The 25081-nt window shown below is 34.3% G+C and overlaps 1 protein-coding gene across 3 annotated transcripts in view; it reads right to left on the bottom strand.

Moving 5' to 3' along the window:
* PMS1 (PMS1 homolog 1, mismatch repair system component) overlaps positions 1-25081 on the bottom strand; it is a 67713-nt gene that overhangs the window by 6143 nt on the left and 36489 nt on the right. For 2 of the 3 annotated variants that reach the window (XM_019740744.3, XM_088794533.1), the window contains 6 exons: positions 22857-22973; positions 16214-16336; positions 15507-15650; positions 14438-15330; positions 4931-5413; positions 2413-2546 (listed from right to left, as the gene is read on the bottom strand). In XM_019740744.3, coding sequence (XP_019596303.3) covers positions 2413-2546; positions 4931-5413; positions 14438-15330; positions 15507-15650; positions 16214-16336; positions 22857-22973 — 1894 coding nt within the window. The remainder of the gene's footprint in view (positions 1-2412; positions 2547-4930; positions 5414-14437; positions 15331-15506; positions 15651-16213; positions 16337-22856; positions 22974-25081) is intronic. The other variant, XM_074339178.2, reaches the window with a different exon arrangement.

The raw sequence follows: 25081 nt of genomic DNA, 5'->3' as shown, positions 1-25081 counted from the left end.
ATTGTAAGCATGTCACAGAATTACTTGTGGGTATGGTAAAAAGTATTTGGCAACAGATGAGGAAATTGAGCAATATTTTAATATCTGTGATTGCAAGATTTAGATATGGAAAACTTAGAGACATTTGGAACCATGTAACAATAAACATTCAAGAAGTTTCCACATAATTCTGTGAAATGCTTCCCAATTTTCAGGGGAAATACTTCAAACCAATAAGTGGTTTGACAAGTTCTCACTTCCTAAAATATGGTATTCTTATTGATGCAGAACAAAAAGCTATTCCCATTAACAAGCAAAGTTCTTAGGGTCACATTCAGATCTTTTCCCTCAAAGCCAGATGTACTCTTCCTGTGTTTCAAATGCCCTGATCTTTAGCCAAAGATGTTTGTGAAAACTGGCAAACTATTGATCCAAAGTTAAGTCCAATACAACAAAACTCTAGCTAAAAAAAAGAGAAATTGGATATAAAAATAAAGTAAAAAGGCTAAAAAAATGAAAATATAAGTGTTTTTAACTTGATCTGTTATTGACAAGAGAAATAATGCTGATGATAAGCTAATAAAGTTAATTCCAAACAAATCAAGTCAGTTTCCAGATGACTGTCTTATTCATTTTCACATCTTTGGTGCCGTGCAAAGTACTGGCATTCAGTAGGACTTAAAAAAACACTATCTACAAGCTAAGAGCAAAAAGCATGTCAGATAGAAACTTACTGGGTGGCTCAAAAATAAACACGCTCTTGGAACAGACAGGGTAGTTATCCGAACTTAAAAAAAAAAATCGCCGTGATAACAACTTTCTAGAAAAAATGGTACCTGCCACCAATACCACACAGTTAATTAGAAAAATAGATTAAGAAAAAAAATAGCTTGCTACATCCCACTCCCACATACTCTCCCCATTTTTCAAACTGCAGACAAATTTTTCAAATGCCAGCATCCCCGAGAAAGAAAGATTTCTAGCAACGACTACAAGTCAGTTCAGGTCAGAAAAGAGTGCTGGAGGATGGGAAGCAAAGAGAATATTTGAATATACATCATTGTCAAGGACTATACTGATTACGTAAGTACTTTGCTTAGTGCTGACAACTACTTCATGAAGTACATATCTCAATTTTAATAGGGAAGCAATATAACAAATTCGTTAAGAGCGAGGCTCTCAAAGCAGATGCTTGGGTTTTCAAATCCTGTTCTACCACTATGTACCCTTAAGCAAACTTAACTTCTCTATGCCTCGATTTTTTTCATCTATAAAATGGGGACAGTAATAGAACCTACTTCATAGGGCTATTAAGAAGATTAATGAATACATTTAATATTAAAAATAGTGCCTGACATAGTAATTGTTTAATAATTATTAGTTGTTATTGATGAGGAAACATTTAGGTTGACTTTCCCATAAACACAGAGTTTTTAAATGGCAGAGTAGGGATTCAGACACTCTTCACTTCAAATCTAAATATCCAGGACTGAGGTAGGAGGTAAGAAGTTTAGGGTAGGTATTCTTAAAACTGAAAAAGTCAAATAAAATTAGTTAGTATAGAACACCAAAGCATTTTCAATATATACCTAATTTCATGGTTTTGTACATTGTTTTTACTTATTTTCTTTTGAGGTCTAAATAAAATATTAATTTAAAAATCTTCAACACTATTTTGGCTGAACTTTGCTTTTCTACACTTCAGTCATGACAAATTTAGGAGCAGGTAAGAAGGGAGGACAGAATCACTCTTACTTGTGCCTTTGTGTGCCCCTTGATACCAGATGAAGGAAAATAGGACAAGACGAGCCTAGGAAGCTAGAGTAGAAGACAGTTATGTATGGAAACTATGCAAGACCAAAGAAAGGGCCAGCCAGGAAAATTGAAGCCTCCTAGCCAGATGGATTTTTTTTCCCCACCCACTGAATTTCCACACCAAGTAAACAGCGTTATCACAGTCTTTTTATTTTAGCAAAGCCATGGAATCAAATCAACCACTCTCCAAATAGTAAGATTGCTGATGTTACACCTCTAATTGGCAAAACAACTAAATGCTTTTTAAAAAGGAAAAGACATGTCCATTTTTGTTTGGCCATTCAAGTAAGCTTCTGTTTCATCATCTAAAGGATTATTTAATAACTTAGTTAAATAAAGCAGGAAGTTTGAATATTGTGTCAAAGGATGGCAAAAATTACGATAAAACTACTTGATTAGTTATGCAAATGCAAGGCAATGGACTGTAAGAGATAACAAACTTGCTTATTTCAGACAGATGTGACTTATTTGAAATAAGACTGTTTTCACACAGCTAATATTGTAATTTTGGTGAGACAAAAATACACCATGATATCTGTAAATTATGATACTCAAGTGTAACTCCTGAAACAAGACTCATTTTTCCAAGTCAGGAAATAATAAACCACATCACCATACCTGGTATCATTTTTATCTTGAAACCATTTGCTATAAGACGAGGATCGGATAGGTAAGTTGATCCATTGTAGTATCTTTGGTCATCTGCTGTCATTTTATATAAAATCTCTAAATAATGAGATCCGTTAAAAAGACTGAAAAAGAAATAATCGCCCTTTAACTTATTAAATACATAAAATAAAATAAGAAAATTTATGGAAAAAAATTATGAGGGCCCTTTAAAAAGTGTTATCAGCAACCGAAATACAAAGGTATAAGTAGCCCTGTGAGAAACTTTACTTTTTTACATTTCTGTTAATATTTTATAGGAAACCTACTACATACAACATACAGGAGGAAAAAGAGATATACAAGACAATTTCTATGTTCTAGAATGTTACAAATGATATGTGAAATCAAAAGATGTGCTCTCTCTATATAATACAGTATATAATACATTAAGTAGACACAATAATACATTGTCAACTTACTCAAATAGCCTATCCTACATAATTTTTAATTACTAGTCACGGTTTCTTCAATAATAAAGATAAGCCCATATTTTTTTCTCCCTGGAATTTGTAAATTTAGTAAATCGGAACTTGGGAGAGCTCCTTCAGTCTACTGTAGGCATGGCATGTTTGCCAAAGAGGGCATGTGAAGTGGTTCTGAGTGGTGCAGGCCTAAAACAAAATTTTGAGTAGCCAGATTATCTAGGCACAAATGAACCTTTCATGTTGGTTTTAGACTTAGTCATGGGGCTCATAACATGTTACATGTTATTACAATGTTTGGATTGGCATGTGAGTGGTTATCATTTTCCCAGTTAGTCAATAAATATTTGAGTGTCTCCCAAGTGGTAGATACTGCATTTGGTGTGCAAGGTACTGTTCTATGTTGCAGTACAGGGTGATGAGTTGCTACTTCATTATAATCCTGTATCCCTTGAAAAAGTAAATGAATAGTTTTTGCTTATTATCTCTGAAAAAGGTAGAGGACCCCACTGGCTATGAGAGCAGATATCAGAGAGAGAAAAGCTTTGGCTACGTATCAGATGTGCTCTGTGTGGTCTAACCAACATTCTAAAAATCAGTCTGAGAGCCAGTGGTGGTGGTGGTGGTGATGATAACATGGCAAAGAATGGTGCAGGCTCTATAGCTACTGTCTACATTGGACTCTTGGATCCAACCACTTATTTATTGGCTGCATGAGCCTAGGCAAGTTACTTAGTAGTTGTGATTCAGTTTCCTCATCTGTAAAATATGGATAATGGCATTAGCTACCTCACATAAGGTTGTGAAGACCATGAAAGCAGAAGACTTAGTAAAGTTCCTATCATAAGTTAAGTGTTTAATAAACATTAGTCATTATTATCGAGCACTTATCTTGTATTTTATAACTATCTAAATTATGCCATTCAGAGATAAGCTACAAAATCCACGTTAGAATTCTGGTGAGAAAACTGAGCTCAACCCATAATTATCCCATCCATAGCTCAGTTTTGAAAAACTTACATTATTAACTACTGTACTGGTATGTCACATTTCAGAAAATTTCAACTATACCCTAGTTCTTTTTAAGGGAAGAAAAAGTACTAGTAGATATTTGTACTGTTTTATTACAGCCCAAGGCTGCATTAATTCTTTTTCTAATTCTTCCTTTGACGTATCCTAAGTCAATTTATACTATGAAAGATGTTGGATTTTAGTTAATGTGATTACTTGCTGCCTTAATTATAAAAGACAGCGTTTAACAAATGGTTTTCTGTATTATTGTCCTATTATATTTTCCTTCTGGTGTCAGGGTCTTTATCACAAGGGTTTAAATACATTTTATAAATTATTTTTGATTTATTTTTAGAACTTCTGAAACAGAGTTATCTAGTGATAATTCCTAGAGAACAAATTCCAATTATTTTATTAATTTCAGGTTTTTATTTCCTATTATACATGATTGTCTTCTACATGTCATACTAAAAAAGAAATATTAAGTGTAAAAGGGAAATGTTAATAGATGTTATTACTTATTTTTACAGGAAATAATTTGCTCGTATAGAATATGAAAAGGAAATACCCCATTTTACGATCTACAATAAAATTAGTTCAGGCAATAGTCATCAATGGATGAAACCATTAGATGAAAAGGTTGACAGGGAACTTTAAGGTGGAAGATCGGGCTGTCAGCAGCTGAACCCAGTGAGATGTGCCTTTTGATGTGATGAAATATGAAGCATACTGCATCATCTATTAAGCAGTCTTACCAGAAAGTAGAATCGGAACCTATTTAATCCTCCTGCGCTAACATTTAAATACAGGAGAGGGAAAAACAAGTTGACCACCACCAAAAGGAAGCAAAGACATGAACCAAGCAATTAATTCCATTAAAGATTAGAAATCAAGTTTCAAAAAGATTTCTTTAAATAAATACCACTTTACCTACTAGGAAGCACTTTCAACTTTTTACCTTTAATCTCTAATCTAGTATAGATTAATAAATGTTTTTAGAGTAAAAAAAAAAAAATGGTATTACTTCACCATACCTCTCTGTTAATATAATTGGCTTTTCCAGTGGCTGTGCAGGAAGTTGATGATTCTCAAGAAGTCTTTTAAATAGCAAGGCTTCTTCCACTCTATATGGATTTAATAACATTATCTCTGTTTCGGATGCAATTAGCCATGCATCAGGAAACTTGAGATTATGAATCAAGCAGAGTTCATCCTTGTTTTCTAGTTCAACTTCCCTATGTTTCTCAAAATTTTTTTTTAAGTTTTCCATAGAAAAGGGAATTTGAACTATTTTATTTTGGTTCTTTTTTTTTTCAATTTGACACTGAAAGAGTTCTTCAAGTTTTGGCTGATTAGATAATGAAGTTTTCAACTTGTGCTTCTGTGCCAAATTCCATGAGCTGGTGGGTTTCATCTTTTTTCTGCCATCTTTTAATGATATTTGTGACTCTTGTTCAATGGCTCTCTTGATTTGCCGATTGTATCGTTCCAAGTCTTTAGCAGCCCTCTCTTCATATCTATGAATAGAGATAAAACAGAACTAATGAGGTCATAATCAGAAAATATATTAACCATGTAAAGCAAATTTTTTAACAAAATAGAGCTGGCATTCCAGGTCTGGTAATGATGGAGCTTATATTAGACTAACCCTCATATATAGACATATATATATGAATGGTAAACTGCACAACATATAGAAACCAACCATTTAAAACAGGCATGGAAGAGCAACCAAAAGTTGGCAGAAATTGGAATGGATTCACCCTTGAAAAAAAAGACATCCACATTTATACAGCCTTTACTCAGAGAGCGGTCCCTGGAATTAAGGGCGAGTGGCAAGAACTCAATCAGAAAGCAGCACTCTTAATTAGCTTGAGTTATCAGAGCTGCTTGCTTCCAAAACAACTGGAAATTGAGGGAGAAAAGTCCTATGTGTGGGAACCTAGAGGAAAACAATCACTAGAAGGCTAAATGAGCTAAACAGAAATTTCAGTGGCTGCCACTGCAGAGGAAAAAAAGAGTTTGCCTCCCAGAATCAGTTGTGAACACACAATGTGAGCTATAGATAATTTATTACAGAATTGTACACCTGAAATCTATGTAACTTTACTAACAATCGTCACCCCAATAAACTTTAATTAAAAATAAAAATTTGGGGTTTGAATTCCACATAATTAGATGGCGTAGTAAATACTTTCAATTAAAACTGAAGGAGCACATCTTAGGGGTAAGAAAAAAACTGTCCTGCAACTATGGAAGCTGCCCTAGGACTAAAGGTAAAATTTACAGTCCCTCCCTAATGAAATGTAAAACAAGGCTTCCACAAGCTCAAAGTGACGTGTCAATAATTTAAATATTTGGGAGAACAAAAAACCAACACTTTTCAGAAGAAAACAAAATCGAGAGTTTCTATGACATATCACCCACAATGTCTATTATACAATCGAAAGTTATCACATCAGCAATAAAACAGGAAAATGTGCATCATGCTCAAGTGAAAAAAGTGGTCAGTAGAAACCAACCTCAAGATGACTTGGATGTTGGAATTTGGAAAAAAAAATTTTAAACTGATTTTTATAAATATTTAAAAACTTAAAGGAAAAGATGATCATAATCAGAGACTGGAAGAGGGAATCTCAACGGAGAAGGAAAATCATAAAAAAGAACCAAATGGAAATTCTAGAACGAACAAACAAAATATATGAAATGAAAAATTCTCTGGGTAGGCTTAACAGCAGATCAAAGATGACAAAAGAAACAAGTCAGTAAAACAGAATATAAATCAATAGAAATTATCCAATCTGAACAACAGAAAGAAAAATGATTGAAGAAGTTTAAAAGATACCTTAGTGACCTATGGCATACAAGCAACCTAACATATAATTGGAGTCCCAGATAAATAATAAAAGTGAGGGGGGTAAACATTTGAAGAAATTATGGTGGAAAACTAACCAATTTGGAGAAATACAACATTTTACAGAGTCAAGGTCAGTGGACCCAAGCAGGATAAATGCAAAAAAAATCCACAGCTAAGTATAGTAGAATCAAACTGCTGAAAACCAAAGATAAAGTTCTGAAGGCAGTCAGACAAAAAAAAACAAGACATTACAAAAAAGGACCATCACCAGAAAATGAAGATAAAAATAGATATTTTCAGATAAAAGAAAGCTGAGAATCTGTTTTCAGCATCATTGCACTATTAAGGAAAGACACCAAATGGACACTCAGATCTACAAGGAAAAAATAATGAGCACCAGAAATGCTAATTATGTAGGTAAATAGAAAAAATGATCCTTTAAAAAATTCTCTTACTTATCTGGAAGATAACTGTTTAAATTTTTAAAAGTATTTTAAAGTGAGGTTTATGTTATATATGGATAAAAAATGAGACCAACTGCAGAAAGGACATGGGTACATGGAATTATCTTGCAAAGTTTTTATATTTTATGTGAAATGATACCCTATTAACTCTAAGTAGATTATGATAAAGTATATATAAAGTATTCCCCAAAGAAAAAAATGCCAAGCCAAGGAATTAAAATTAAATGCCAAATTATATTCTTTTAACCCTAAAGGCTACCTCCCCAAAAAAGAAGGAACAGAGGAACAAAAACAGAGATAGGATGAACAGACAATAAAATGTTACACCTACATCCAACCATGTCAGTTATTACACTACATGGACTAAATATTCCAATTAAAAGGCAGAGATTTTCAGACTAAATTTAAAAAAACAAAAGCCAGCTTTGAGTGTCTACAAGAGCTACACTTTAAATATAAAGACACAGACAGTTTGAAAGTAAATGAATGGAAAAGATGTAACATACAAATAGTAAGCAAAGAAAGTCAGAGCAGCTATAGTAATACAAGACGAAGTAAATTTATAATACCCCTCCCTCAGTAACTGACAGATTTGGTCTAAATCTGACTGATTTAGACCAAGAAACAAAAATCAGTAAAGCTATAACAAATTTTAGTAGTACTATCAACTACCTTAACTTCATTGACATTTTGGAACACCACATCTAATAACTGCAGAATTCAGATTATTTTTAGGTGTACATGGAACATTCATTAAGACAGACTGTATGCTGGGCTTAATTCTCAAAAAGAAATTTCAAAAAACTGAAATCTAATACAGTATTTTTCCTGTCCATGACAAAATTAATTAGAAATTAATAACAAGACATTTAGGGAAAAAAACACAAATATTTGGAAACTAAATAATATAGCTTTATTTGTAATAGCCTCAAATTGAAAACAACCCAAAGGTTCATCAACTGAAGACTGAATAAACAAATTGTGGTAGGTAGGCACCACATAATGACGTTTCAGTTAACAAGGGACAGCATATATGAACATGGTTCTATAGTTATAATGGAGCCGAAAAATTCCTACTGCCTACGTAGTGATGTAGTAGCCGTTATAACATCACAGCTCAACACATTACTCACAGGTTTGTGGTGATGCGGGTATAGACAAACCTACTGCACTGCCAGTTATACAAAGTTTAGTACGTACAATTATGTACAGTATATACTTGATCATTATAATAAATGACTGTTACAGATTTATGTATTTACTATACTATACTTTTTATTATTGTAGAGTACTCTTTCTACTTAACAAAAAGAGATTGCTGTAAAACAGTATGCCATGCTATGCCAGCAGGAGCTCCATACACATGTTTACCGCATGTGTTGATGGCATCATTTTCTGTTGTGCTTGATTTAATCTCGTTTTATAAATTTAGTGTAGTCTCAGGGTACAGTGTTTATGAAGTGTGCAGTAGTGTATATGTAGTAATGTCCTAGGCCTTCACATTCACTCACCGCTCACTCACGGACTCACCCAGAGCTCCATTCATGGTAAGTGTCCTATACAGGTGGACCATTCATTATGTTTTATACAGTATTTTTACCGTTCCTTTTCTGTTTAGATCTGTTTCAATATACAAATACTTACTATTGTGTTACAATTGCCTCCAGTGACATGCTATACAGGTTAGTAGCCTAGGAACAATAGGCTGCACTATATAGCCCAGGTGTGTAAGTGGCCTATCCCACCTACGTTTGTATAAGTACAAACTATGATGTTCACACAGCAACAAAATCATCTAACCATGCATTTCTCAAAACATGCCCATCATTAGGCAGTGCATGACTGTATGTTTATACAACTGAATATAACTGATTAAAAAGAATGAACTAAACAGATACATTCAACAAATATGATGAAAATCACAAAAACACTTTGTTGAGGGGAAGAATCTAGAAATAAAAGAGGACATATCATGATTTTACAAGACGTTCAAATCTGGCAAAAGCAAATTTGTGTGACAGAAATCAAAGCAGTGGCTTGTGTATGGAGACTGAATGGTTAGTGGCATAAGGGAACTTTCTGGGGTGATGGTAATGTTCTGTATTTTGTTTGGGGTGGTGGTTACATGGGTATACACATATGAAAATGCACTGAACTATATATGCATTTCACAGCTGCTAAATTTTACCCAATTTTAAAAACCATTTAAGAAAACACTGAAGACACAGGTACTACAAACAAAAACCATTATAAAGAAGTAAATAGTTAATTCCAGATATGAAGAGTTCCTTATACTTTTGTTATCACATCAACACGGAATAAACAACTCCCTGAGTACTACAAAAGAAAATTTACATACATTAATACTCCATTTCCTAATTAGATACTAGTAAAATTAAAGTCACTATAATAACATACAAAAAAAAATCATGACTAAATTTATAATACTTTCATAGCTCTTTATTTTTTCAGTTGTTGTTATTTTAGAGACAATGAAAAAAATAAATTCAAATAAACTGAACAAATCCAAACTGCCTAATTTAATTCAATTTCAAAATAATGGATGTTTTAAATGATACTGGGTTCTAGCATAGTTGTTCTAGCAACACTCTTCCAAAACATTGAGATGCCTAGGTGCCAACCTTAGTTTCTAATTCTCCAGGCCTCGGTTGAGATCAGGCAGTACTATTTTTAAAGATTTCCACGGGTGACGCTAATACATATGCACAATTGAAAACTACTGCTATGTGTTCAGCAAAGTGTAGTGGTTAAGAACGCAGATCCTGGAAACACAGGGCTTGGCTTGGTTCTGCTACTTAGTAACTCTATAAATCTACACAAATTACTTCATTTTTCTGTGCCTCAGTCTGCTGGTCTGTAATATGTGGATAACCTACAGTTACTTCAGTTTTGATGTGAGGAATAAAAACTTAGAACAGTGCTTGGCACATAGTAAATGGTAATGTTTACCATCATTTTCTATCAAGAACCACATACCTTATAATGAAAGAGGCACATGATTGACCAAAGGTTAGTAATTATTTAAGCAACCTTGCTAAAAAATTTTTTAAATGAAGTTTCAAATTTGAGACTAGAGAATTCACGTTATTTCTTATTTTAAGAAACCCTGGCTGAATTCTATTGTAGGTAATACACATAAAACAGTTTTAAGAAATCTGAATAGATATGTGTTAGGAAACAAAAATGTTTTTGGGAGAACTATATTAAATGTTAAACATGAAACTAAGAGATAAAAGACCACACCATGTTATGTAGTTTGTACTTAGTACATGTTTGTTAAATAAATAAAGGTGAACTGGATGAGAATGTAAAAAAAGACCTTGTTCTACTGTAAAGATGAAAATGCCTCTTTTGGTTACTCACCATGACTTATTCATAATTTTTAAAATTATTTTTTCTTACTTCTACTAAAATATGAACTTTTGGATTAGCTATATAAAATACATGATTAGTTTACTTTCAGTAGGTACTACAATTAAGTGTTTTAGCTCCTGGACATTCAAATTCAAGATTTTCTCTGTACGGTGGAAATTGAGTTCAAGATGAAGGTCACCATTTGTAATTAATTATAATGTGCAAATTTTCACATATGGTAGTAATCTTTTGATTTACTCAAGAAGTCAACTTCATTAGTTCCTTGGGAAATATAAAAACTTATGTCCAAAGGAACATTAAGTGAATGTTAAGTAAAAACAGCTGCTACCTTTGACTTAATGTCATTAAGGGATTTAGTAACTTGAATGGAAAATATTAATTTTGATTTGACCAGTAATCAATTCAAATGATGTTTTTGTGGCTACATATTACATGTAATTATAATATTTATTTACCATTTTCAATAATATCCCAATTATAATATTCTTAGTTATTTTAGATAGAAATATGTTTGTACCTACTACAAAGGACAGTTCAAGTTAACATCAATTGACTGGGACCCCAGTGGCAGAGTACATGGCGTAAATCTGGTTTCCCAGCTACTAGAGGAAAGGAAGGGAAAAAACAAAAAAACAAAACAAAACAAACAAAAAACCCAGAAAGGAAGAACTGAGAAATGAAAGCACTCCTACTCCAAAGTCTGTCCTAAGTTCTCAGCAGAAAATTCTGACCCTAGTTCTTTTTCAAAATCTTTGTTTGGCTTACAGAACCTTCTATGATCTCGGCTGCCTTTCCTCATCTTTCTTTATCACATTCCTCAATATTCAGTTCTTATCATAGAGGGCATCTTTTAGTTCCTCAAATAACCATTTTTTCTTCTAGTTTCTGGCCTTTCTTAAATGCCATTCCTTCTAGCTAAATGTTTTCATTATTCCCTATAGTTATTTTAATTTAAAATTCATCACATTCCATGATTACTATTGTCTCCCTTACTAGACTGTACCACTTATAAGCAGAAAATGTTTTATTTATTACTGCATCTGAAGTGACTAGCTTGAGTACATAGGGCTCTGTACACAGAATACCCTCAATATACATTGCCTAACAGAAGGAAAGAGGGGAGGGAAAAGGGAGGGAGGGAGGCAAGGGAAAGGAAGGAAAATAAATAAAAAGGGAAGGAAAGATTTGAAAGCAGGAAGAACAAGATAAAAGGGAAGAAAAGGAAGGGTGGATGAAGAGACTGATTATCTGTGGAAGAGGAGTCTACTCTCATATTCCTAAGCACGACTTCTAAAATTTAGGATTATGGATAGAATTCAAAGATAAAGACTAGACAAGAAGTGGTAGTTAGTGTTATGACTGAGGATGATATTTTCGTTCTGTCATCTAGGTACCTAATCATGATTTGGACATAGCCAATCATAGTCCCACGACTCCTGGCTCTGGAAGATTCTAATACAGTATTTTGTGAAATAGAATAAGCATTCTGATATCAAGATACCTATATTTTCTTCAATTTTCTATTTCTGGCCTCCAGAGTAAATTTAATTTTGACTAAGAAAATGGAAAATAATGTCAATCACAACAGAGCAATTTCTTTTACACATATTAAACACCTGATTGACATCACGAGCAATCAATCATTTAACTATGTGCCAGTCATTTATCTTGTATTATAACACACAGTACCTTATATAAACCTCCTAACAATCCAGGAAACACTGTCCACACATTTTTACAAGAAGCTAGCAAAGGGGAGAACAAAGATTTGAACCAGGTAGCGCTTCAGAGATCTGCTCTTGACCAACACTGCCTCTTTGTCTTCCTTGCGGCAATGAGATAGAGAAAATTTTGGACTCCAGAACAATGCCTGATGATAAACAAATTTTTAGATGAGGCATATTTACCATAATCCTTGCACCCTGATACCTTAGGCTATACAAGGAGAAAAAAGCTGATATTATCCAAAACACAACTAGAACAGTACCTGCTTTTATGAGGCTGCAAGGGAATAACTATTTTACTTACAGTGTCCCTATTTCAATGAGAACGGGAAACATCTATGCCTTCTTTATTTTTTTCTATTCTCAGACAATTATTAATCACCTCTCTGGTCAATGCAACTCAACTTCTGTGGGTTTGCTGTACTAAAAGTACACTTACTCATCTTTAAATTGCAATTAAATTGTTAAACAGTTTAAATTGTTTGTTAAACATCTTTAAATTGTTTAATTCAAATAAACAAACTTTAAAAAAATCTGACATTTATAAAATAATTAGAAATCTGAACATTGACTATTTGATGCTATCAGGAATTCTTGTTTTAAGAAGGTATGACAATTGTATTATGGCTATATTTAAAATAAGAATCTCTTTATCTTTTACAGATACATGCTAAAATATTTATGAAATAGATGATATTATCCTAGGATTTACTGCAGAATAATGGTGAAGAGGAAGCAAAGCGAGTGGAGGGATGGATGAAACAGGACTGACCATGAGATGGATGGCAAAATAGGGTGATGGGTTCACTGTACTGTTTTGTCTACTTTTGAGTGTGTTTGAAAAAAGAACCAAACAACCATCCGCATCAAAAAGCAAAAGAAGGCGAAAGAGAAGTTAATTTATGGAGGTTTTGCCTACTGGTATTAATAGTGGTCTTTATTATTTTAAATCGATAGTGTCTTTCAAAGCAAAGTTAAAAAAAAATTGGTTGGGTTGGCCCGGTGGCTCAGGCGGTTAGAGCTCCATGCTCCTAACTCCGAAGGCTGCCGGTTCGATTCCCACATGGGCCAGTGGGCTCTCAACCACAAGGTTGCCAGTGCAATTCCTCGAGTCCCGCAAAGGACGGTGGGTGGGCAGCGCCCCTTGCAACTAAGATTGAACACGGCACCTTGAGCTGAGCTGCCGCTGAGCATCCGGATGGCTCAGTTGGTTGGAGTGCGTCCTCTCAACCACAAGGTTGCCGGTTCGACTCCCGCAAGGGATGGTGGGCAACTAGAAACAGCAACTGGACCTGGAACTGAGCTGCGCCCTCCACAACTAAAACTGAAAGGACAACAACTTGACTTGGAAAAAAGTCCTGGAAGTACTCACTGTTTCCCCAATAAAGTCCTGTTCCCCTTCCCCAATAAAATCTTAAAAAAAAAAAAAATTGGTCAAGTATCCATGATTTGATCACCAAATAAACTCTGGATGATAGGTTACATTTAAATATTTCCTCCAGATGTTTGACATAGTATTGAGATGCCTTAGATAACAATATGTGATTCAAAGTATAATTCCACTCTCATTTTCTGGTGGGCTAGATTATTCAAACATGCTATTTTGTGTTTATCATAAGTGTCCTAAATCAATTAGAAACACCCATCGTATTATCTGGAAATATTTATTCAGATAAACTAATCTAAATACAGCAAGTAATATGTAGTTATTTTAATCAAAGATAGAGCAAACCACCTATTTACCTACCAAAAAAACCCATGACAGTTTGTAAGTTCCCACATCAGAAATCAGTAAGATTTTAGAAGGAAGCCTTGCGCTATACTGAATACGGACAGTATAAACACCACCAAATTGAATCTGCAACAATGCTAGAATTTTTTAACGAATAGTTAAGGCTGTACCAAAACAAAAAACAAAACTAGAAACCTCTAACAACAACAAAAAAATGATGCCAAAAAAGGTACTCTAGCCAAGCCAAAAGGCATTTTCCATCCTGCTTTTCCATAAATAAGATTATTTAAAAAAAATTTTAACCCAATGAGTCATATAGAATGGAAATATCTGAATATTCAGGTCACATGCAAGCTCTGGAAACTTACTTCAGTTTTTCCTCTTCACTCAATGTCTTCCACAGCTCTTCAATTTGTACGATTGCATCCTCCAAACTGGTCTTAGAATTTTCTGTGAGAAACTGAACACGATGATCTTGAACAAAAAGGTCATGTGCTGACATTGGTTTCTTGATTACGTGATTGCTAATTAAGTCATACGCTGTAAGTTGTCCAGATTTGTTATCTACCACATTTGATTTTTTGTTACAGGAACCTTCACTAAGATTCTTTTGTTCAGGGCTTAGGTTATTATTATTATTACTTGCTTCACATGCTGAACTTTCTTGAGGCACTAAAATTTTCACAGGTTCAATGTTTTCTCCTATTGAATTTTTAAGTGCATTTCCCTTGCTCCAGTCATCTGCACAAATTTCCAAAGACTTATCAGGAACTGCTTCTTCCTCATTTTCCCCACTCTCCCCTACATGCTCTTTTTTGCCATTTTCTGATTGGGCATGCTTAATACAACCTACAAAACAAGTTTCATTGTATTCCTTCTGGGTGCACTCACATGATAAATTATTCACTGGGATCCCCTGAAATGTATTTCTAGTGTTCTTATCAATATTAGAATTTTCATGACTAAAATGATCATCGGAATGGTCACCAACAGGTATATGTTGATTTAAACAATAATCAGTGTTTTTTCCAGATTCATCATTATGTGCATCATTTTGGAAAGGAATGCTTGAAGTATCAACATTTGGATGATTATTGCCAGATGACTCCATCTTATTAAAAAGCACATCTGTTTCTGCTGTTTTACTAACAACCATGTCAGCTGAGGAAACATCTGTTTTATTATTTTCATTAGAATTTGTACTAGGTAGTGATCCATAACAAGTCGTCATCAGATTTTCAAGAGCAATTAAAACAGAGTCCTAAAAATACAAATTAACAAATGTTAGGGGAAATTATGAAAATAATAGACAATATTTAAAATAATATTTAAAAATATGTATAAAGAAGTTAATCTCCTTTGTGTCACAAAAATGGTTAGGACTGTATATGTTTGTAAATAGCATAAATTAATACAAAATTATCTGAAAAAGTTTACCTTATTCTGTAACAATACTTGACTTTTATCTGGTGTTAAATTTACATCCACATCAGCTGTAGGAACGTCAATTTTCAGAAAGAAAATGGGATACAAACGAGTAGATTCCTTTAGGCACTTCAGACTATAATAACGTCGGATTAACTAGAAATATATGTAACAAATAAAAGACAAAATACCACATAAATATAGTATTGCAATCCTTAAAATACTAACAAAAGGAGTATATTCAAATGAGAAATGGAGTGGATGTGTTCACTGCTTATTAGAAAAAGCAGTAGCAAAATAGTACTCATTTTAGGTCTTGAACCTATACAAATGAAGCACAAGCATTCATTAAATACAAATAGCCAATGTAGCTGGCTGGCTTCATGGTTAAAAGATCATAGTGTCACGGATGGTTTGAAAGTCCAGAGTTCAAATTCAAACTCTGTTACTTACTAGCTATGTGGTCAAGAAAGTGACTAACATTTCAGTTTCTTCACTATAAATAAGGATAATAATATATATCACAGAGTGGTGGTAAAAGTCAATGAAACATGTATAAGGTACCTAGAACAATGCTTAATAAACATTATTGTATCTCTTTTTCTCCTTTTCTTTATTTTAGAGCAAAGTCTTAGAAATAATCCTTGTAACAAGTTGACAAATGACAGAGCGAGTTTTTATTTCTAATCCAAGTGATACTTTTTCCTTAAATAGATTACCTTTAAGATGTCTTTTTGGTGTATTGGTCGACTGTTTATAAAGATGAAACTCTTTTCTGGGGTTGAAAGACTTGTGAAAGAGTGGTCTGCATCGTGCTTTGGAAGAAATCCACTTAGGTAAATCTAAAATTGTAATAAATAATTACAGAATCAATACACAATGTCAACAATAAATGTGGTTCCATGGGTCTGGCTGTAGACATTAAAAGGTATAAAAAAATAAACAAATAGATTTTCATATTAAGGTCTACATAGTCATATACTTCCTGATAATCATGTCTTGAAAAGTACCTTAAATAAAATATCAAAGCATGTTAAATTGGGGTTCTCTGCCTCTCTTTTTTTTGCAATTGTATTTTAGGGAAAAACTGGCATTCATAAAGTTTCATGAACAGGCATATATCTTACCGTCACAGGACATAAAGCATAAACACTGCTCTCTACTCAACTTTATTTTCTGTCTTTTAAATTTTTCTTTACTAATATTGTGACTTTCTTCTAGCTGTTTGCCCTTTTCTTTTTTAACCACTTTTTCCTTAAAGAAAGTAAATCTGACTGGGTTTTCATTTCTTAGTTAAAAATCTCTTGCTCTTTGACACAGATTGCAGTGTTATACTTTATCTTCATTTTTGTTTAGAGAAGCTTTCTATAAACAAATCAATTATTTTAATGCATTCTTTCTCTATTTTACAAATGTATGAAGAGAAGGGAGAAAATGAAGAAGGAACCTAGAAAAACATACTAGAGAAAAGAGAGAAATTGAGGGGACAGAAGGCAAGGAAAATGCTCCTACTTTTACCTTTAAAGATAATATAGAGAATCTATATTAAGAATATAGGTTAGAGCCACATTGATGCAATTTAAATCTCAGCTCTATTACTAGCTATGTGATCTTGGTCAAGTTATTTAAAATACAGGCTTGTAATCTTTTATCTGAAACAAGTGGAACCAGATGTGTTATTAACCTGTTAAAAAACACTAAAATTCTAGCTTAGGTTTAGAAAAGAATCAGTGGGGGTGCTATTTTTAGTTAAGGAGAAACCCTGAGGCTACTTAACAACATAGCCTGTAGGCTGACACCTATGTCTATGAGCTATCCCTGCCCTTGGAAGTGTTTAAGGAGATGCATTACTAATTTTAGAACGCTAAGTGCATTATTGTCACAGTGCCAAGTTATGCCAATTTAAAAAAGTAAATTAATAAAGCTGGATAATCCATTATAAAATGATACTACTTAATTAACTGTAAAACTTCACAGCATTTATAAATGGTTGTTTAATTAACCAGGTAACCTGAGACCCTTCTTAAAGCACCTGCTGAGCACCAGGGAGATCCTGTTTAGTCTCTCTAAGACTTACTGGGCTTGTGGATTAAAAAAAAAAAAAAAAAAAACCTGCCCCAAATAGGTAATTAAGAAGAATAAAATGAAAAAGAAATTGGTAATATTGTTAGTGTTTTCTTTTTACACCATCTGGGTTGGCCAGTGAATAGTTACTACTACTTCCAAAATAACTGAGTTTTTAAAAATGGCTGAGGATATCCTTAAGAATTAACAAACTATATTTAAGTTATATGAAAAAGAAAAATCAAACAGCAAAGTCTTATAAAATGCTATAAAAAGTGAAAATCAGGCTAGTTCATGGAAACAGAATGTCTATGAGACCAAATCAGTGTAAAATAAAAAATAGACCATATATTTAATTCCTTTTCCCTCATCTACTACACACACACACACACACACACACACACACACAAACACACACAAGAACACACAATGTGATAGATAGATGATGTATTACAGAATTGTACACCTGAAACCTTGTAACTTTACTTACAGTTGTCATCCCAATAAAGTTTAATTAAAAACAAAAAAGAAAATGTAATTATATGAGAAAAAAAGAATGAAGAATGAATTAAAAAACAAAAATAGACCTTACAAGAATCTGTACCCAAGTATTCCTCAACCTAAAAAGCAAAACAAAAATCAGACAGAATATAAACAAATGTTTCTCCCCTTTTTGCTTTTCAACTATGGGCTTCTCTCTACTTCCCTTCATCTCCTGGCTTCTACTCAATGACCAACTCCAATGGACACTTAGTCCCCTTCTCTGATTTGAATATCTGCAGACCCTAACACCAATGACAACTGTCTCTGTTGGGAAACATAAACCTCTTTCAGCCTTCTTTTTTGGTTTTTCTGCCTCCTCTCTAACACTTCCTCTTTAGTCTGGTTTGCTGGTTTCTCTCCACTTGCTTACTCCCTATAAGTGCTGATGCCCCCCCCCCCCCCCGAGTTCTATTATCAGGCCTTTTTTCTTATTCTCTACCCTCCTTAATTTTATTTCCATCTATACACATACACCAGTAATGCTAAGTGAGAGATATACAACCTCTACTTCTTTCACCCCAAAATGTTTACTATCATCAACCAGCTGTCACAAAAGTCTTCTCAATCTCACCACATTCAAAACTTGACAAAATATTCCATTCCACTTTTACCCTGCTGTCCAACTGGCTCTGCCTGTTTGCCTTTACTATGATAAAGGGCCCTGCTACCTATCCAATCTGCCAAACCCATCATCTCCTCTCCTTTACTCCAATTCTGCTGAAGTAAACCTGACTGGTCTCCTAACACTAGTCCTTCTCGTATTTCAATAAACTTCTGGAACACCATGGAGTTATGTTTCTAAAGTAATAATTTAAGTACTTTTGGTCAGGATCGTGAAATACGTCATGTAGAAATTCCCTTCTCCCCTATCCCAATGTGAACAGATAGCAGTAATAGATAAAGTCTGTTTCTACAAAAATTTTGAAAGACCTAACCATTTTTTAAAAAGACAAAGAAAGATGTTATATGTGCAAAACAAAATAGGACATGATGGCTGAAGTCAAAAGTCCTACGTGCTCTAGAAATTAAATTCTAGTATGAAAATAGGGACAGAAAACACCCCATACAAGGCAGGGAATTGAAACCAATCCTTCAATTTGAAATGGGTGCTGAGATACCTCCGCCATCCCCCAAAATGCTTAAAAATACTGTGACCACTGTTTGGAGCTGCTTACAAGGATCACAAAAGAAAGCGCACAGACAACTGCAAAACCGAGAAGAAGGCTAAGCCATGTGGCTAAGAAAAGGGGTCTCTAAAACCTTGGCAGGATGAAAGACAACTACTAATGTAACACCTGCCTCTGAACTGGGGCTGGGAGCTGGGTGGCATAGGCCAAACTACGGGGAGGGAGGTGTAGGGAGAGATGGGAAAAATCAAAACAACAAAAACGGTATGCCACCACAGCAGAGATACAACTAGGGCGAGAGGGGCAACCACTAGCAATTGGCAAACAACTCAAGATTGCTTTTGGCCAGAAATGAGAAGGGGTCAAAGAAACTCTGAAACAAAACAACTCTCCTTACAAGCATGGAATAGTGATGGGCAGCTGGTGGCAACATAAAATACCCATTTGGATGCAGTGCACAAACAGAAGAGTGTATTTGGTTAGATGATTGCTCTCACTAGAGAGACACTCAAAAGTTCATCATTCTGACAGTCTAGGGAACTGGAACTACTCAGGAAAACACGCTTTTCAAATTCCCCTATTCCTCCAGGCAAAAAGAACCACATGAAAGTGCAGAAATATTTTGGTATCTATGAAAGATTACCAGCAGCCCTTATAAAATTCTATTTCAAGAGAAAATTAAAATATCAATGGGCAAGCATAGATCTGGCAAGACATTTCAATATAAATCAGAGAAAAAAATTCCCAACTGTAGGACTGACACATGTGATAGTCCCATCCACACATGGAATCCTAGTTGACCAAGGTCTAAATCAGTGCTTTTCACACTTCAATGTGCATCTAGAGACCGTGTTAAAAATGCAGATTCTGATTCATTGTGTCTGGGATGAGGTCTGAGACTCTTCATTTGTAGCAATTAGCTTCCAAGTGATGCTACTGCTGCCGGTCTTCAGAGCAGACTACGGCAGTTAGAGTTTCTAGAGCATGACACCATAGACATCAAGTCTGGGTCTCCTGTCACAAGCTGCCTGGGTACCAGTGTAAGCAGCAAAGTCCCATGAAGCCACAGAGAACCCAGGGGGAATTTAGACAGTACCCTTATCATGCCAAGTCAGCCACCGTAACCAGTCTAAGGCAGTACTGGGGTGTGTTGAACTATTAAACCATTACCAAAGGAGCTCTGAAAAACAGGACCGATGTCAGATCATCCAGGCACTGCAGCTGGCTACTAAAGCTAGCCTGAATTGTTCCTCAAGCAGAGAGAACCCCTAAAACATTAAATGAGCACAAGCTTCCATCCAAGACTCTACTAAAATGATAATAATTAAGAACACAACATTGCAAAGAGAAAAGGAGGGGAACTAGTAGCAGAAAAGAAGATTTCAACAAATTATGAAAAAAGGGAAGAGTAGAACAGAGAGTCTCTAGGCTTAAAGTCAGCAGATAAACAAGAAGACAAGGGCTCTTATATAGAGAAATGAGTAAGAACAATCTTGGTTTTTGAACCAATTACAATTTTTCATTATGTGTGAGAGAGACAGAGAGCGAGAGAGAAAGGGGGAGAGAGAGAGAAGGAGAGAAAGGGAAAGAAAAGGAAGAAAGAGAACGGAGGGGAGGAAGAGAAAATGAATTACTTAGGGCAGTGAGTATGGTAGCAGAGTAGGTCCTAGTGATTCCCCCAGATTCAGAAACAGGACCAGGATCTTGATTACTTCACACTGAAGTGGAGCCTGATAGTCAGTGAGCCCTGCCACAGGGGACCAGACAGCAGGAGGATGAGAGGCTTGGAGGAAAAAGACCTGAGAAGCAAAATAAAACTGACTTACTAAGAAAAAGAGGTAATTTAAGAAACAAGTAATTTAAAAAACAGAAACAAAAACTTAGTATCTTCAGAGAGATTCAAGATTTTGTATCCATAAAAGAACAATACGTAGTTATGAAAAAGCAATACAATTTTAAAATGCTCTTGGAATTTAAACATAACATCTTCAGAATAAACAAAAAGATCAGTAGAAGGGATACAAAGAATCAGAGAGATTTCCAAAAACTTATAGAAAAAAGAAAAGACTAAAAACTTGAGAAAAACAAGAGAAAAAGAGGAGGTCCTAACCAACAATACAGAGGTTCACTAAAAAACAGAAAAATTATCAGAGTGATGACAGATGAAGTACATAAGCCCAGAGCTGAAAAAGAAATGAGTCAACAGATTCAAAAGGTCTCACACCAAGTGCTCAGCATAATAAACAAAGGAATAATAAAAGACATACACCTACACATATCCTTGGAAAATATAAGAACAAGATGAAGGAAAGAGCCTAAGAACTTTCAGATAGGAAAAAACATATTGCCTAGAAAGAAAGAATTGGAATGCATTAATCTTCCCATCAGCCACAATGGATGGACAAAAATACTCAAATATCTTCAAAGTTCTAAAGAAAAAAATATTTTCAATCTAGAATTCTATGTTTACCAGACTATCAGTAAGAAAAAATGCAAAATAAAGTCCCATGTTCCCTTTCTGTGGAAGTTACTTAAACATGTATATCAGGAAAACAAAATGAATACCAAGAAAGGAAGGCATGAGATACAAGAAATAGTGGAAATAACCAGTACTCCTCTGAAAAGAAATCCCAAGATGAGAATTGTGCAGAATGCCTGACGTACTCAATCCAAATAAGAAACAAGTGGGTTCTACTAACAATGAGTTCAAAAATAATGAAATGAAATGGACTACTAGTTATAGCTAGACTAACTAAACAAGCTGGATTTCATTACTGACAATGAAGAAAATTTCTTCACTTACAAAAAGACAAACTTTTGGAATGCCCAGAAAAAGCACAAAACTATACAAGATAGTCCATATATAAAGCACAGAAAAATATGACAAATTTTGAGCGATTGATGGGAGAAAAACAGAGATCTCATTTAATTGGGACAACAGGAATATTCTCATTTGTAGAAACATAACACTGGATCCTTAGAGAGGAAATGCAACATACTTGGGTTTGCAATGAAGATTATTTATAGTTGTAGTATGTAAACTGCACATAAATTTTCAACTTTTAGAATCAATCTTCAAACAAAAGATGGAAGACTTAAAAAGTGGCTACATAAAAAAATAGAGTATTAATCTTGATAACATAAAAGTAGAGCTGACACGATAGAGAGGGGAAAGGGCAAGGAAAAGTAAGAATGGGAGTATTAATAACTACATCCAATGTTACAGGGATTCAAGAAGCACTATCTGAAGCTGATAGATCAAGAAAAGAAAAATGGAATATATACTTGGAATGAGAAAGAGAAAACAAAGGTAAGAGAGCTCAATTCTTTCTTTCATAGTAGAAAGTAAACAGATGAGATCCTAAATTGAAAATCATTTAAAAAAAATAATGTAAGCACAGCACTTGAAATTAAAAATAACAAGCAGAAAAGAAAAAAAGGAAGTAGAACTGGGGAAAGAAGTTTAAGCTCTGTCTGTATTTTCTTTCTTACCTTATACACGTATTTCATAAAAATGTTGTTGTTGTTGTTGTTTTTTAAAAAAAAGCTCTTGTGACTCCAAATACCCAAAAGAGAAATAACAGTTTCATTGATAAATTAGAATTTTTACAGAATATTTCTTGTATACCTGAGATTCTTCAGAGTGGTACTGAAAGAATTCCATATTGCTCATAACAGCAGTCCCCAGAACAGACATGAGAGCCATCTTATGATCTGATACTCTAGTTTTCTGCCAAATAACTGCCTAGGGGAAAAAAAAATGACACAGACAACTTTTAACACAATGTAGATTTACTACACTCAAGTACTTACATCAGTTATTTCTATATTTAGCATTTCTCCCCACTTTATATTTTCAGTATCATTTAGAAGAGAGGCATAGAAAAAAAGAGATGCATGCAAAGTCTGACAGCTCTGGTTCTGAATTTTAGTAGCTGTGTATGTTGCAGTGTACAATCTATTTCACTTCCCTTAACCTCAGTTTTCTCCTCTCTGTAAGATGACTAAGAATATTTATCTCCCCGAGTTGCTGGAAGATGAAAATATATAATGTAGGCAAACACATAATCAGTGCCCGGCATAAAAGTTTTATTAAATATTAAGTCTCTCTCTTCTTCTAAACTTCAGAGTATATTTAAATTAAATTGTTACTCCAAGTGAGGTATTTTTTTATTAAGGATGGACAGCTATGCTATACAATTTCTGTTAATAGTTGAACTGGTATAAAAACTTGGAATAATGAATGCTCTTTAAAACTACCTTTGTAATTACTTTTTATAATAGAGAGAACTTTAAAAAGCTACCTAAACCTCATAAACTTAAAAGCTGAAAAACGAACTTGCCTTTTTTTCACTACAAGAATGTAGCAGGGTGTTTAGGAGAACCACGGACCACAGTTTGGCTATTTTGCAATTTCAGTTAATAAGGTCCAATTATAGTTAAAATTTTTCAAGAAACCATCAATACAAACACATTTGTTCATTCAACAAATATTCACTTAGCACCTCCTAAATCCTGAGAAAAATGTGCAAAGGGCCTAGGAGAAAATATCAGCATCACATTCAAACGGCAGGCAGACGAAGAAGACCAGACTGAAAAGGAGTGGCCACAGCGACAGAAAGAGCCAAGGGACAGTATGGTGCACGGAACAAAGACGTTTGGAAGAAGGAGTCATATGTGACCAGTGTCTAGAGAACAAGGTAAAAACAGAGATGTAGCCACAGGCTTTAGCAGGAAGGTGAGAGCTGTTCTAAGGAAGTGGAGTTACCAAAGCCAAATTTCAGTGATTATATAACATAAAGTGAACCCAGGCAGTTCTTAAAGGGAGTTTGACTGTAAAACGAAAACATATAGAGCAATAACTGGAGGCAGGTATGGATCAAGGGAGGGTCTTAATAGGACACACTGTGCTCCCTTGATCCATAAAGCAGTGAAGGAAAAATGGGCATACAAGCAAGTAGGTTTGTAGATTCAATGGCTGGAGGTTGAGAAAGTTCCTTTTTCCATTTTTTTTTTTTTTTTTGTAATGTAGAAAAGTTATACGTTGTGAGTGAAAAGACATTGATTTAAATAACTTTTCACTGTCTACTGCTTTGAAAGTTATATGAATTAGAAAAAGGCTATTAAGTACACGAAAGAAGAGTATAAAAATAAATGGTAAATAATTAAAATTAAGGTACAGGTTCAACATATATATTTCCAAACAAAAAATTATAATATTTGGTAACTACATTTATACTTAAAGGACAATACAGTAGACTATTTAAAATTGGAACTGCTCCAGGAAACATGGGGTGTAGAGTCACATAAGTATTTTTAATCATTAACTTCATTACATATTAATACTTGGCTAAATTAAATTTTTTGGAGAAACTCCGTCATATATAAATACTTGGCTAAATTAAATTTTTTGGAGAAACTCATTTTGAACTTACTCAGCAAATATTACTGAACCTCTACTATGCACCAGATTCCATGCTAAATGCTGGGAAAACAAAAATAAAAAAGACAAAGTCCCAGTTCTCAACGAGCTAAAAATAGAAAAGAAAAGAAAATATTAAAATAATTAAATGCATTATGAAAACCGCTATTACAAAACCCAATGGAAGCTTGTATAAGAAACCTAAGCCTACTTCACAGAGCAGTTGCATGTGCGGTGAGACTTGAAAGGAGTTTTGCACTCACAAATCAAGGGTAAAGGCATGGAAACACAAGAGAATATGCCTTGCTGGAGATGAAGCTGTACAGATAAAAAGGTGCAATATCATGAATGACCTAGCATATCAGGCAAAGAAGTTTACAGTTTCTCTTATGTGCAATACTGAGTAATGGAGAAACCTCATTGGGAGAATG

Source organism: Rhinolophus sinicus, chromosome 17 (genome assembly GCF_057876585.1).
Source record: "Rhinolophus sinicus isolate RSI-liver-muscle chromosome 17, RSI-T2T, whole genome shotgun sequence".
In the NCBI taxonomy this organism is placed as follows: domain Eukaryota; kingdom Metazoa; phylum Chordata; class Mammalia; order Chiroptera; family Rhinolophidae; genus Rhinolophus; species Rhinolophus sinicus.
Note: the sequence above shows the minus strand (reverse complement) of the source record. Positions and strands in the feature narration are given on the sequence as shown.